Source organism: Chelon labrosus, assembly GCF_963514085.1.
Source record: "Chelon labrosus genome assembly, chromosome: 2".
NCBI lineage: Eukaryota > Metazoa > Chordata > Actinopteri > Mugiliformes > Mugilidae > Chelon > Chelon labrosus.
Window position 1 is genome coordinate 22,623,305 of NC_140338.1, and position 14,680 is coordinate 22,637,984.

Sequence of the window (14,680 nt, forward strand, 5' to 3'; positions counted from 1 at the left end):
CCGTCCATGTGACATGCTTTTCTCAAAGGAAACGTTGCCTTTCGGAGAAAGATAAAAGTGTTTTCAATGGTGACAAATTACAATTAGCTGTTTGAAAGTAAAAGAAGAGGCTAGCAAATACCAGTTGGATTTACCAAACTTTTCTGGGAGAAAGCGAGTGTTGGAAGTAATCCCTAGGTTTTATTTAAATGAAGCTCAGACAACAGTCTCATTAACCGGCTCGGATTCAGCGGTGGACTTTCCCCACAATCCTTTCAAAGTGAAGTTATCTCCCATTGTGTCTGGAATAGAAAGTCTCACATAGAGAACATCAAGTTTTGTGGATCACCACATCAAAGGTTTTGTATCTACTTTAAGGTCCTCTCACTTTTTATTTTTTCCTTATTGTACTCACTAAAGGATCCAGACGTAGTGATGTGCACTCTAGACATAGAATCTTTATCTACAAATATTGATCACCAACAAGGCCCAGACACACCTGAACATTTTCTCAACACCAGACCTGTAAGAAAAACCTTTCTCCACCTTCCTGGATAACCTGACCTGCTTTGTACTTCTTTTAAAAAACACTTCTTTTTTAATGACACGCAATACCTCCAAATCTCTGGCACCGCTATGGGCACTAAAATGGCACCCAGTTGTGCTTGTTTATTTGTTGGTCACCTGGAAGAACAGCTTCTATATGAACCACAAAGGAATCCTTTCCTCCCTTTTATTATCTCTTGGAAGTGATATAGTGATATGTTTAAAGGAACACTCTCCACTTTATTTGAGCTTTAACGGTTTTTAAACAGTAACTTTGCAGGCCTCTATTTCGCACTTAACCACAGCCTTGAACAGATCAGCTTTCTTGATATAAAAGTAACCAAAAAGATAAACAATCTATTCAGGCCTGTTGTGAGACATTTCAGTGAAAAACAACACCACAGTTTTTATTTATTTATTTATTTATTTTTACAGGCATAGATGCGATTAAGCCTGATCAAAGAGGTGGCAATATTCATTTTAAGTTTTTGGGATTTTCTGCTTTATGGGGTTTGAATGAGGACTTTTCTATTAATGAGTGTGTATAATTCTTTGACTAGTTGGTTATAGTGTTTTAGATGATGTCGTTTTTTATCTATATTTATATTTATATTTATATCTATTATATTTACATTTTATATTTTTTACGTAATATTTATTTATTATTTATTGTTATTTAACTTTTGCAACTCTTTTGCATACATACACTGTTGTATCCCCCCCTTTGGTTGTCTGGTCCAATGATATGCCCAAAACTGTATGATGACATAGTATTCACTGAGCTCATATTGATCTCTTCTAATAAGAGTAAAAGAATTCAAATTTCTGTGAGTTTAACTTGATGAAAACCTACCTGGGTTTGTTTGTTTGCTGGTCACCTGGAGGAACAACGTGTGTATGAACCACAGAGGAATTCCTTTCCTCCGTCTTACTATGTCTTGGCAGTGACATATTGATGATGTATTTGTATTTTGAAAAGGAACAGAAAGAAAAGCTCTTGTTTAAGAGAATGTCAGATCTGTTTTATTTTTTCTGTTAACTCCTCTTTTGGCAATAATGAGAACCACCATCTGATTGTGGAAACTATTTCGCAGTTTCTGTAAATGATACAGACCTGCATACAAAGATTTCACATGTGATCGTTGTAAATAATCATAACCTGTGGAGGGCAGTAATACGCCCAGCAGCTTCAAATACCAAAAGAAAAAGAAGCGGAAGAAGGAGTACAGTATATGAGTAGAAGAAGAAGAAGCGTTCATGACGCTATCGCGTTGTATAACTTCCTGTGCACGCCAGTTCTGTAACTTGTAAAGCCCAGCTAGCGACATTGCGTTGACTTCAAAACCCTCAAAGGTAACAAAATCTTGTTTCAAGCATAGGTCTTTAACGTCACATTAAAAGCTTAACATTTCCACCATGCCTGTGTTATCTAGGTAGGATTACAATTGCACTTTATTCATCTCGAGTGACCTTTGCACAAAAGTCCTTGACAGTATGCGCTTCACGTTAGTGTTAGCTTAGCTTAGCAATAAACATGTACTTCTCACAAAGTAAATGCAAAGTTTATTCTGCATTGTTCCGTCATAATTCACCGTGGAATCAAGTGGTCACAATTGTAATGTGAATATGTGCTTTTAGTGCTTCTGGTGGTTAGCTTAAATATGTCATTGCGACGCTGCTGAATTTATCTTTCCTGTCTCTTGTTGTTTTTACGGTATGCTTGCTCTTAGCGGCCAAAATTATTGTGTAAATCTGACTCTGTTTGAAAGGGACCCAAATGTTACTATATGAAATGTTATATCGTTTAACTCTGCACCAATTATAAGCAACATTTTAACGTCAATGGTGCAGAGTTGCAGAGTTAAACGACCAACACTGCCACCACTGTGGATTCTTGTTTACATTCTCTGTGTAAGTTACTATAAAAATGACTATAAACATCAGTGGATTTGTCACAAATAATATACTGTGCAATCATTTATTCAAGAAAATGTATAACTGAGTTTCAAAAGCAAGTGATCCTCTATTTTTATTATATGGTGTGACCTCCTGGTGCAGCAATCACAGGAATTGAGCGTTTCTGGTAACTGCTGGTCAGTCAGTCATCTACAGCGGCTCGGAGGAATTTTAGCCCGTTCTTCAATACAGAACCACTTTAGTTCTGAGATGCTGGTGTGGTAAAAACAACATTCCTGTTAAATCAAGTTCAGGATTTTGACTTGGTCATTCCAAAACAATCATTTAGTTCTTTTTATTGTCATTCCAAAACATGGTACGCGGTCCAGTCACAGCACAGTAGAAAACAACAGGATAAGGTTAATAGATATGATTGTGTTCAGGAAGACCGGTCTGACAAGAGTCCCTGCTCTCCAGGTGGGTGAGGGCCTGGTCCAGGTGCAACAAAATTAGCTCAAACAAGGACATTAATGCTCCCATGTGTCATGGGTGACGTTTAGCAAACTGCAGACTGGCAGAAATGTTCTTGTTGGAGAGCAGTGTCTTTGTCCATGTCACTCTGCCATGCACACCATGGTTGTATATTGTTCTCCTGATGGTGGATTCATGAACATTAACATCAGCCAGTGTGAGAATATTTTTAGAGTCCTTTTTTATGCAGGAATGTAGAAGCTGTGGAAATGTAGCATTCTTAAAGTTACAAAAAACGGTGGCACTGTAAGAACAGAAATGATAAAATAATCTCACATTTTACAAGATTATAATGCCAAGTGCAGAAAACAGAAATAATAAGAGATTGTCCAACCCCACCTATGTCCTATAATTATTGATGGCATTTGTATAGGAACCATCACTGTGGTCAGTCTAGCTAACTTGCTGTTGTCATTGTGCCATGGCCTTTGCTCTAGCTTACTACTACTACTACTACTACTGCTGCTAATACTGCTATTACTACTGCTACTAGTGTAGTATCGCCTGACAACAGCGGCCACTAGTTACATCAGTCAGAAAGCCACATATGAAGCAGCCAACCCGTAGGACTACCTCTGAAAGTCACCGTCAGCTTTTTTCATATTTCTAGTCTCCGAGGTCAGGTCCCATTTGCCTCACTACTCTGTGTCAGTTTTTTGATCAGGACTTGCTTTTAGCAGCTTTCGGAGCATTTTTGTGTTTTTTTACGATGGCATATACTTGGTTTTACATTATGTTATAATGTTAGGTTATGCCAGGATTTGCAATGAGTTACTTCAGTATGTTGAGCCTGATTTTCTTTGAAAGAATAATGATACGTTAATGAATTAACACATCGGTGTGTGGTTTCAGATTTAAAGAACTGATGGCTGCAACGTTGCGATTGCTTTACTCCGTGCCTAAACCAGGTAAGATTTCTCAACCAGTGTGTGTATGTATCTGCATATGTATTTATCTATGCATGTATGTTTTCATTTCTGCATAAAATTACTCTAAACATCAGTGATTTTTTTCCACAAAGTAGACAAAGAGAACCCAATCAAACTAATGAAACAAAATATTATACTTGTATTTATTATTATAATTATTATTATTCAGGAAAATGAGCAAATATTATATGTCTGTGAGGTGCAAAAGAAAGTGCACCTTCTGTTTCATCTGTTTAATTGTGTTCTCTTTGTCTACTGTCAGGACCGCTGAGATTTTGAGTCATTTTTATGCAGAAATTACGAGAAATCTGATGGTTGCAAATACTTTAAAGCTCCACTGTACGTATAAACTGTGCATGCGTGTGTAGAGAAAAGTTTACTCCCAAATTTATTTGTCCTTTCAGGCAATTTTGTGACGACCTTGAATCTAGCGAGGTCGTTCACTGCGTCTGCTCGACGGGACGGATTCAGTAAGTAGCACAACATCAGTGAGTAAGCCAGCGGTCCTGGGGCTTAACTGTGATTTTCGAGTATTACAAATCTAGCCGACTTACAACCAGGGGAGGTTGCCATCGTATCTGCTGCGTGACTAACTGGGTTCCTGACCGTGGATCAGGATAACATGGTGTAATGAACAGTACACCCACTTTTATCAGGAAAATAAATAAATAATGATGTAATTACTGAATAATATCTAAATTTTATTTAGTAGAATTCATTTCCTGAAGACAATGCAGTACGTTTGATGGAAGTTATTGCAGCTCGCAATAACTTGTTAATGATCTGAAAGCACTCAGAAGGACGCATTTTGCAGAACTGTCGCTTTGTAACTGGCCGTTCGTTTTTCTTGAAGGCTAAGACAACACCTTGGACTCCTTGTTGGGTTCTTCAAACCATTCCTGAATCAAATTTGTTTTTCTGACATGGCACATTGTCTTGAAAATGAAGCCACTGCCATTGTGGAAGAAAACCAAATGTTCACTGGGGCTTCAGAAATACTAATATATCCCACCCACTGACGGACGCCATGATAATAAGATAATCTGTGTTATTCACTTCATGTGTCAGTCATGGTATATATATGCATAAATGTTGTTATTTCACCCATAAATGGTTGTATTACTTTGTGTGTGTGTGTGTGTATACAGAGTATGTGAATGCCCAGGAGATCACTACAGACATGAAGTCCATCACAGACCGAGCTGCACAGACACTGTTGTTGACAGAGCTCCTCCGAGGTCAGTTGGCATTCACACAGACTAAACATTGACTCCTCAAAATGATCTGATTCATTACATCACGGTTTAGGTGCAGCAAATCAAGAATAGAAAGTAATGACACTGATGTTCATCGTGTGCAACATCTACAATTCAACCATTCTAGTACTTAATATAGAAAGGTGCATAATAATTTACATTACACTCTTATTTTGAAATCTTGGTTCTATCTCGTTCAAAAAGCCAAATGAAGTTACTGAGATGAGGCATGTTCCTGACCCCTGAGTGGAAAGCATGGCCAGTGCCTTCAGATGTTCCTGTCATAACCAGGACTGACAACATCACAAGGACTTTTCATGCACATCACACCTGACACTGTGATGTTGCTGTAATGCTGGTGTCCTCACTTCACACTTTGCTCCTGGTATTAAGCCTCGTTTAGATGTTGCATGCAGAGGATACGCTATAGTGAACTAAATTGTTATACTGTATATCTGTGCTGTAGTGTATCAGCATTGTAATTATTAAAGTTAATAAATATCGGAACAGGTACTTTTACTGAAGTCACTGCAACACAGAATACTGAGAAGACATCTGAGCAGATAGTTGGTAGGAGGTTGGACACGAGTGAATTTTCTGTTCTTTCCCACTTAAATTTCTGGGGCGGTACTTGTAGTGACACATGACTATAAATGGACCTAAAGTGGAAGTCTTAATATGAAATCTTCTTTAGAGTTAACACGCACATGAATAGTAATAACTGTAATCTTGCCCTATCTTTTTTTCAAATTTATATTTATTATTTTTATTAATCATGCCCTACAAAACATTTAGCCTTCTTTCTGATTCAAATGTGATTGTGTTGTGATGTCAGGTCTGGGGATGACGATGAGCTACCTGTTTAGAGAGCCTGCAACCATCAATTACCCGTTTGAGAAGGGACCGCTCTCCCCACGCTTCAGAGGAGAACACGCTCTGCGCAGGTGAGGTCGAAGCAACCACCACTACGTGAATGTTGATAAGTGACACTGGAATGTCATCAGATGGATTAAAAACGACTGTCTCTTAGATGTTAGATGGGAGAATATGGTGATTATTGATTGTTCTATTCTGTGCCGATTTAAAAGGTGTCTTCGTTCTGAAATAAGTGAGAAAGACTGGCCACTTTGTCAAACTAGTTCAAATCTGAAATCCGTATAGTTACTAGTATTTCTGAAGTCCTTTTTTTTATTATTATTATTTTGTCATGTTCAGCACTAGAGAGCGGTTTCTGCTGCTTTCTTCTCCTCCTGCTCTTCTCTCCCATCGGCCCATTTAGCTTCTACGTCTCTGCTGCCTTCCTGTTAAAGGGCAGTTTTTAAGTAAAGATGAGATAGGACTTTATTTATCCCTGTGGGGAAATTAGGATGTTACAGCGGCAGAGAACAACAGTGCAAAATACAAAAAAATTGAACAAGGCAAGACAGGAGAAACTATGTAAAAGTAAATATGTTAAGGTGCAAAAAAGATATTTACATATTGCATCAGGTTTAAGTAGCTAACCAAAAAGTTGGAAAAACATCTAGTGTTAATTGAAGGTTGTAGTGGTGAGGAGGCTGAATATATAATGACATTATGACATAATGACATTCATGAATATCATGAATAAAGACAATCTCCAGTAGGAGTTGTATCAAGTATTGACATGAGGCAATGATGTGAAGTAATACCGGGATGAGTTGGTGTAGACCGATGTATTATGTACTTTATATGTCCAAGAAAGAAGCTCAGCAGCAGTGCTAAGAAATGCTAATGTTAAAGAGTCTGACTGCTGAGGGGACAGAGGACCTCTAGAACTGCTGCTTCTTTCACTGTAGGTGCAGGAGTCTCTGGCTGAAGGAGCTACCTAAAGTCCCAGCTATCTCATACAGGGGGTGTTCTTGGACAGCCCAGGATGGAGCTGGTCCTCTTAATCAGTTTGCCCAGTCTTTTTTTTGTTCCTGTCTGTGACTCTGCCACACCAGCAGACCACAGCGTATAAGGATGCAGACGCAACCACAGTGTCATAAAAAGTCCTGCACACCCCAAAGGACCTCAGTCTCCTCAGCAGGTAGAGGCAACTTTGGCCCTTCCTGTACAGGACATTAGTGTTGTCCAACCAGTTTGTTATTCAGGTGAACACCCAGGTATTTATATTGATCCATGATGTCGTTGTCCATGTTCACCGGTGCGGTTTGTGTTGCCTTTCTTTGGAAGTCGATCCATTTTCCTCACCACCGTTGCCTAAGTGCTTGCTGTCTGGGTTCCAGGCTGATGGTTAATAAAGAGTCATTAATTTTGATTGATAAGTAAATAAAAGTTTTATCATAATCTCTGTTGTTACAACAGGTACCCTTCAGGAGAGGAGCGCTGCATTGCCTGCAAGCTGTGTGAAGCTATCTGCCCTGCCCAGGTACGCACACACTGATAGACTTACAGGTGGGATAAGACGTTTTAGCCGAAGACGGATGTTGTGTCGGTCTGACAACTTGGTACATGACTTGGGAATGTTCACCCACTTTCTGCAAAAACCATTTCACATCTGTCAAATTTGAAGGACACCTCCTGTGCACGGCCCTCTTCTGGGCTTTCTTAACATGAGTAATAAACTGACAGTCCATTAGATGTATTTGTCCTTTTTATTACGAATATGCCAAATTACTTGCCTATGTGTGTTTCCAGGCCATTACCATTGAGGCAGAGACTCGTGCTGACGGCAGCAGGAGGACAACTCGCTACGACATTGACATGACAAAATGTATCTACTGTGGTTTCTGTCAGGAGGCTTGTCCTGTGGATGCCATCGTAGAGGTGTGTGTATGATCCTGCACATCACAATCACAGACAGGCACAGACTCTGCTGCTCCTTAACAGTTCAGACACGAGTAGATTCTTCTTCTTTTTTTTTTTTTTTTTTACATCACAGTCACTTTTCAGCTGACCCTCACTTTATTGTTGTTACGTTTTATCCTTCTATTGAAGGCCAAGGACTGGCCAGCAGATGTCACATTTGATTTTTATCAAACACTTCAGCTTAGATACTTGTTCTGTGTTTTGATGGTTTAGTTCCCAGAGCTGCATTTTATTTCGTAATAACACAAAAAGGCACAAATCACACTGCAGTTCCTTCAAAGCCTTACCAGAGATTTACTCACTTTTTTTAATGGTAGGGGTACAGATTGCTGAACGCAAAGATAAAGCTGTAGTATGTTAATCACATCACAGAACTTAATAGAAACATGATTAAAATGTTCAGTAGAGTATAAAAGCACAATAGAAAGCAAAACTTTTAAAGACTGTTGTGGCAGCTGAGAGGAAACTGACAGCTATAATAAATAAATAAAAAGTTAATTATGTCAGTCAGCTGTCTGAGGAAAAGCCCTGTATCTCCTTTAATACAGCACAGCAAGTCTGAATGCTAGGTCACCAGATTTAGATAAAGGCTGCAACAACACACAAAAGAAACCCTGTGAACTGAGGTGATTGGTATCTTCTCAGATATAAATGCAAAACGAATCTATAGCATCATGTACTGTATGTTGCATGTCAGCATAGTGAGAAATCTGACAAAGTATCCTCCCTCGCTGTAGAATAAATCATGAAATTGACTTGTTCAAAGTATAGTTAAAAGTTTTGTTTAAAAAAAAAAAAAAAAAGAAAAGAAGCTATTTTTGGAAATATGCTCATTTTCATCAAAGCTAGCTTTGACAGCAGCTCTCACAGTACCAACACACGTTTTTAAGGTGGTGTTGTCAGACTCCTAGTAAGTCACTCCAGTGAGCCAATATTAAATTTATGTTACTACATTAGCTGTTCCTGTGTCTATGTACAGTCTATTAATTTATTCATACAGTTTATTTATTTTAATTTATTCTAGGATAACAAGTTAATTTCAAGGCTTACAGAAATCAATATAATGAGACTCAGGCAACATTAAGTGCTCCATTTAAAATAAACAATAATAGAGTGGAAAGGACAAAGACGCTGGTCTCTAAAATAATTGGAGAACATTTCAAGAACATATGCAGTTTTCTAAACATGTGGAGGAGCCAGAAGTTTTGGAAATGTTTTGTGGACAGGGAAAACTAAAGTAGTTCACAGATGAGAACCAAATAGTTCAGATCACTTGACAGAGGTCATACTGCTTGTTTTGGTAAATGTTTGGCTCAGACAGAAGTTGTAAGCATATCATATGAAACCAATGGTTTAACAGTTCAGCAAAGGACCTATATCTGATATTATTTACAGTCTGAGACACAGAATGTAAGTGACCCATCGTCAGCCACAGGAACGGATATAAAGGCATAAAGGCTAATCCTATACCATCATAATTAAGGGACTGACGGGTTCAGGGTCACCAGAGCCAGCCCTAACTAGAAGGGTCATCAAAAATGAAAGTTCATTGATACCACGCTTTTCCCCCCTTTCATTCTGCTCTCTTTCCTGTCTTCGTCTTTCTTCAGGGTCCTAACTTTGAGTTTTCAACTGAAACCCACGAAGAATTGCTCTACAACAAGGAGAAGCTCCTCAACAATGGAGACAAGTGGGAAGCAGAGATAGCCGCCAACATACAAGCTGATTACCTCTACCGATAGACACCACGTAAACAAACTCAGTGTACAGTTAGCACACACCATCTAACATGTCAATTATGTACACACTGTAAGAGAACAAACTCAGCTGGGATGGTTATTCAAACAAAAAAAAACTCATCCCCTTCTGAAATTCTGTATATAATTGTTTGGGTTACATATTTATTGTAAATTGGCAATTACTACCCTGGCTCTCTGTGTGTTGAGTGTACAGCTGTCAGTGTGTGATCATCCAGTGAGGACCATGTTGTTGTGTCTGGATACTGAATTAATAACATGCAGCCCTGAGTCATGCTGTGATGTAGTAAGTATTGTACACTGAGGCAGATTGCTTCATCTTCGTGGGGTCTGATGTCCACTCAAGTGTACATGTGTTATCTTTATCTTCTGTGTCACGGCTGAGTTTCACGGCCTTCATGCTGTTTCCACACAGACGTAAATAATAAAACTCTGGGAAGAACACTTATTGTGCCAAATGTGAAAGTTCCATCTTGACCTGAGGAGGAGTATCCAAATACAAACCGAGACATTACGGAGTTTTCAAAGTAGAATTACTTTTTTGAAACAAATTTAAATTTTAAATTTGTAGTGGCATAAAGGCTAAGATAAATGTTATTTTTACTTAAAACATTCAAATAAATTCGTCAGTACAGTTGACAACGACAATATTTCTCAGAATGAATCTGGACACCACACTACAAGATCTTATAAATGAGATTAAAAAAGATTTCAAGAAGGTATTTAGTGGAGTTGTTTGTAGTAAATTTAATTAAAGCAAAATCTAATCCTGGATGTCAGGCACATGAGTGTTAACAGGTATTTAAATGGGTCTTTAGGCACTGAAAAAGGAGTGTTTATCCTGTACCCCTCCTTAGTGTGTGTTTCAGTAATACGTGCCATCTTTTTATTTCCCCTTTTCATCTAAATTATCTCTAAGGACATAGGTTTTTACTCTCACGTCTATTGCTTTCTTCATCGGGGTAAATTTGTGTCAGAGCTGTAATGATATGAGTCTTCGGCAATTTAAACAGTAGGTTTTTCTCTTTAATCAATATCCTATGTTAATCATTCTTCCAAATGGGATCTTTCTCCTAATGTGTTATGAATGATGCCATCACACAATAAAATCAATCATAGCCAGGCTTCTTTATGGATCCAGAATCCTCTGTTGGGTTTTTTAATTATGTTCAGATCACACTTGAGGTTCCTGGGTGATGATGGTTCACAGGAAGCAGGAGGACTCCACAGTGTTAACTAGGAAACACATTGATGCTGGCTGATGGGGGCTGATAGGGCTGCGTTCTTCCTGAAGTCTATGATCATCTCCACTGTCCTTTATACTTTTAGCTGTAGATTGTTAATATCGCACCACTTTGTAGTTTGCATAAAGGAAAATCCCCAATAAACCCATGTCAGGTCAGCAGACTTACACGGCATGTGCAAACTACAAACCACTGGGATTTGTGAGTAAAACTTAATGGTGTTGTATAATACATTCATTGTGTATGTATACATGGCCCATCTCCAGTCTAATTAATGTTATATGTGCACAAATGGTTTGCTTAACACTTAATAGGGCACTCATTGGGCACTCAGTGCACTTCTTGGTACCTAATAAAGCATAAAGGGTTAAATAAGATATAGGAAGTAGCAGAAGAGAGGAGAAAAAAAAATGTCCAACTACCAGGAACAGAAAAAACAGAAATGGACAAGGGAAAGGGGTTCAAACAAGAAGTGCAAACAATTTGGTGCCAAACAGTTGTTTATATTGAGTTTAGTAGGCTTGCATAATGTATGATGTATTTTAAACAGTACAAAAAAATTACAATGCCGTGAGTGGCAGTAACACTCATTTTTTTCCCATGGGAGAAAATGTATTCACATTTTTTTATGGGATTTCAAACCATGGTAATCCACTTGCTAGCAATAGCGCTGTCTCCCTGTCTCAGAATTTCCAGGACATATATATATATATATAAACACAGAGAGAGAGAGAGTTGGCCTAATGTGCCTTCAATTTAATGTCATGGGTAGTTGTCAGTTCATGCTCCAATTAACGTACTGCATTTGGAAAAGATAATGTGAAATAATTGCTCATGAACCTTGTAGACTATAGCATCAATATCAAATACTGTGGAGCACAAATTATTTAAATGTTTGCTGTAATTATCAAAATAATTTATATCTCGGGGACTGGGGCAGTCGCACTCAACGTTTTTGTTTGTGTTGGTGATCACAGACTATTGGTGGACTGTTGGTTTTAACTACGGCGCTACAATTCCCGACTGTCCATCGTTCACGCGGCAGTACGTTGTTTAAATAAGTTCACTGATGGAAAAAGGTTCAGCTGAAAGTAGAATGTCTTCCACCCAACGTTCATCAGCACATTTGTGAGTTCCCATCCAAACTCTGATCTCAACAGGTTTGTATTTTTTTTGTAAGGGTAGTTGAAGAGTGGGAGAAAAGTCTCCCATTTAATTTATCATAATTATTTATTTATGTAGTTATTTTGTCTGTTTCATCATCTGCTCCAGCTAAATATTCTTGAAATAAATTATAACCACGTTAAACTGTTTACTAATCATAAGCTCGTATGTGTTTGTCCTTTTTGGTTTTAATTTTAATTTCAATTTCGAGGATGAAATGAACTGAACAGTACAGACTAAAATTGCCTGACAGACTTAAATCTGTATTACACATAACCGTTTTCATGGTATTTAAATTGGCTGAATTTCTATTTGTAACAAACCCTATTCCATTTCCCTTGTGAGATCATTATATTCTGTGAGTCAGTACTGTGCTACTGCTCCTTTGGCAGGCAGAGTGGAACTTGGAATAGGGTGCTAGAGCAGTGCAGATAAAGGAACACACACCGGACAGCCGAGCAGTGAGAAAGGACATGTAGCCCGGCTCTTGCCTGAACACCATCAGAGTGGCTAACCTCTGAATCTCTGTAATGCAGCAGAACGGGTGATCCAATCAATCAGAGGTAAGAAACAAAGAAACGTGGAATGTCTCTCTGCCGCTCCTGTTGTTTTCTGTATAGTTGTGGGACACATTGTGTGTTTGCATGGAAGAGGTAAAAAACTGAGCACTTGATCATTTCTCCTCAGTGGGGTTTGGACGCTGTCCTGTCCTTGTGGGCATGTGAGCTGTATGTGCTTCAGAGAGCCTGTATTACATCTGTGGCTGCGTTATTTTATATTTACATGAGTTGTTGCAATTTACTGCAGTCTGACAGAGCTATGTGTGCGCCTGTGTTCGTATGTGTGTGCTGCGTGTGTATGAATATTGTGTGTGTGTGTGTGTGTGTGGGACTACAATAGCTTCAGCGAGCTGTGTCATCGAATCTGTGTCTTAACGCCGCAGTACCCGGCCCCTCCCCCCTCCCCTCTTCCTCTACCGTCTCACTGTCTCACTGTCCCACTCTCAATAAATTATTCTTCTCTCTAGGAGGATAGCACTGCTGACTATACAGAAATGATGAGGGTCAGGTGTTGAGTGAAAATTTTCGAATATTGTTATTGATTTTTTTATGCTGTCAACCACAGGAATCAATGAGTGCTACCTAGGAATAATCTGAATCCATTGTGAAAATATTTGCCTTTTTTTTTTACACATATATATTTGGAAATGCAAACATTTGATCCCCTTTAGAAAAGTTCAGTTAATGGAGGTATAGTTGAGCAACCCGAAAATCTTAGGGAAAGAGTCCTTTTTTATTCATACAAAATATCGATAGTTTAAATATTTTTTATTAATTTTTTTTGTGGGAAGAGTAAGCATATCCTTGGAATCAAAATCCTCAGCCGAGATAACGTCTTGTCTGCGTTTTACATAATTGTCTACTAGTCTGTCATGGACTGCTATAAAATCTTGCCACTCTTCCATGCAGAATTGCTTAAGCAAGATACTTGTGGGTTTCCATCTCATTTCAAATCAGATCAAGTGAGCTGGAGTGAGAATTACCTTTTTCTGGATCTGCTGAAGCTGAAGTCAAAGGACTGGGGCATTATTGCTTCAATCTCTCACGTTAATGTTGTAAGAATTTAATGAATTAGTCTTGCAGACGCGTGTTTGAAAAGCATAGCATCCAGGACGCAGTCCAATCATGCCCTGCCAGCTGCCACCCATCTGTGGCGAGTGGGGAGGGCTGAACTGCCACGCACGTCCGATAGCCAATAACCATCTGAGGGCTTTAGAAAAATGGAGGCTTCCATCCAGTCAAGTGTCTTGATAATCCGTACATGTTACTCTGTGATTCCACCAAAACCTGCCATTTTGCGTCCCTTGAACTAAACTGCTAAAAAAAAATTAATAATGAATAATAATTAAACAAAAGTATTTTATCTTTTTGATTCAATTATTTCTTGTGCAATAAAATCCATGGATTTTCAGATTATCTGAGGTTGGGTCATGTGACTACAGGCTAAGCAAGGAACTCCAGACGTCCCTCTCCCCGCCAACCCATTCCACCTCTCAGTGGGGGATCCCAAGGCATTCCCAGGCCATATGGGACATAAAATACCACCAGCGAGTTCTGGGTCTCATACCGGCTGACCATGCCCAAGAGGCATCAGAACCAGATGCCTGAACCTCCTCAGCTCGTACTTTCTGATGCGAAAGAGCAGCAGCTTAACTGAGCTCTCTCTGGATGTCCCAGCTCCTAACCCTATCCATTGAGCCTAGCCAACCTTTCAGAGGAGCCTCATTTCAGCACCTTATAACTGTGATACCATCCTTTCGGTCACTACCCACAGCTGATGAAGATTGACCGGTAAATTGAAAGCCTCCCCCATCACATACCCATACTGGATGCGCTCCTCACCATGGATGCACCTTGAGATTGAACGCAGAGACCGGACTAACCCAAACCCTGGCAGAGTCCAACACTCACTGGAAACCTGCTTGACTTAGTGCCAAGGATACAGACACAGCTCTCACTTTGGTTATACAAGGACCAGATAACAAA

The 14,680-nt window shown here is 39.1% G+C and overlaps 1 protein-coding gene across 1 annotated transcript; it reads left to right on the forward strand.

Annotated features, from left to right (window-relative positions):
* The first annotated feature begins 1,788 nt into the window (after positions 1-1,788).
* Positions 1,789-10,850, forward strand: ndufs8a (NADH:ubiquinone oxidoreductase core subunit S8a). The gene is made up of 8 exons (XM_084571573.1): positions 1,789-1,878; positions 3,805-3,860; positions 4,286-4,351; positions 5,030-5,119; positions 5,973-6,081; positions 7,466-7,529; positions 7,799-7,927; positions 9,580-10,850. Exons 2-8 carry the CDS (start codon positions 3,818-3,820, stop codon positions 9,709-9,711), a joined length of 633 nt encoding a protein of 210 aa, XP_084427699.1. The 5' UTR covers positions 1,789-1,878; positions 3,805-3,817; the 3' UTR covers positions 9,712-10,850.
* Positions 10,851-14,680: the final 3,830 nt, after the last annotated feature.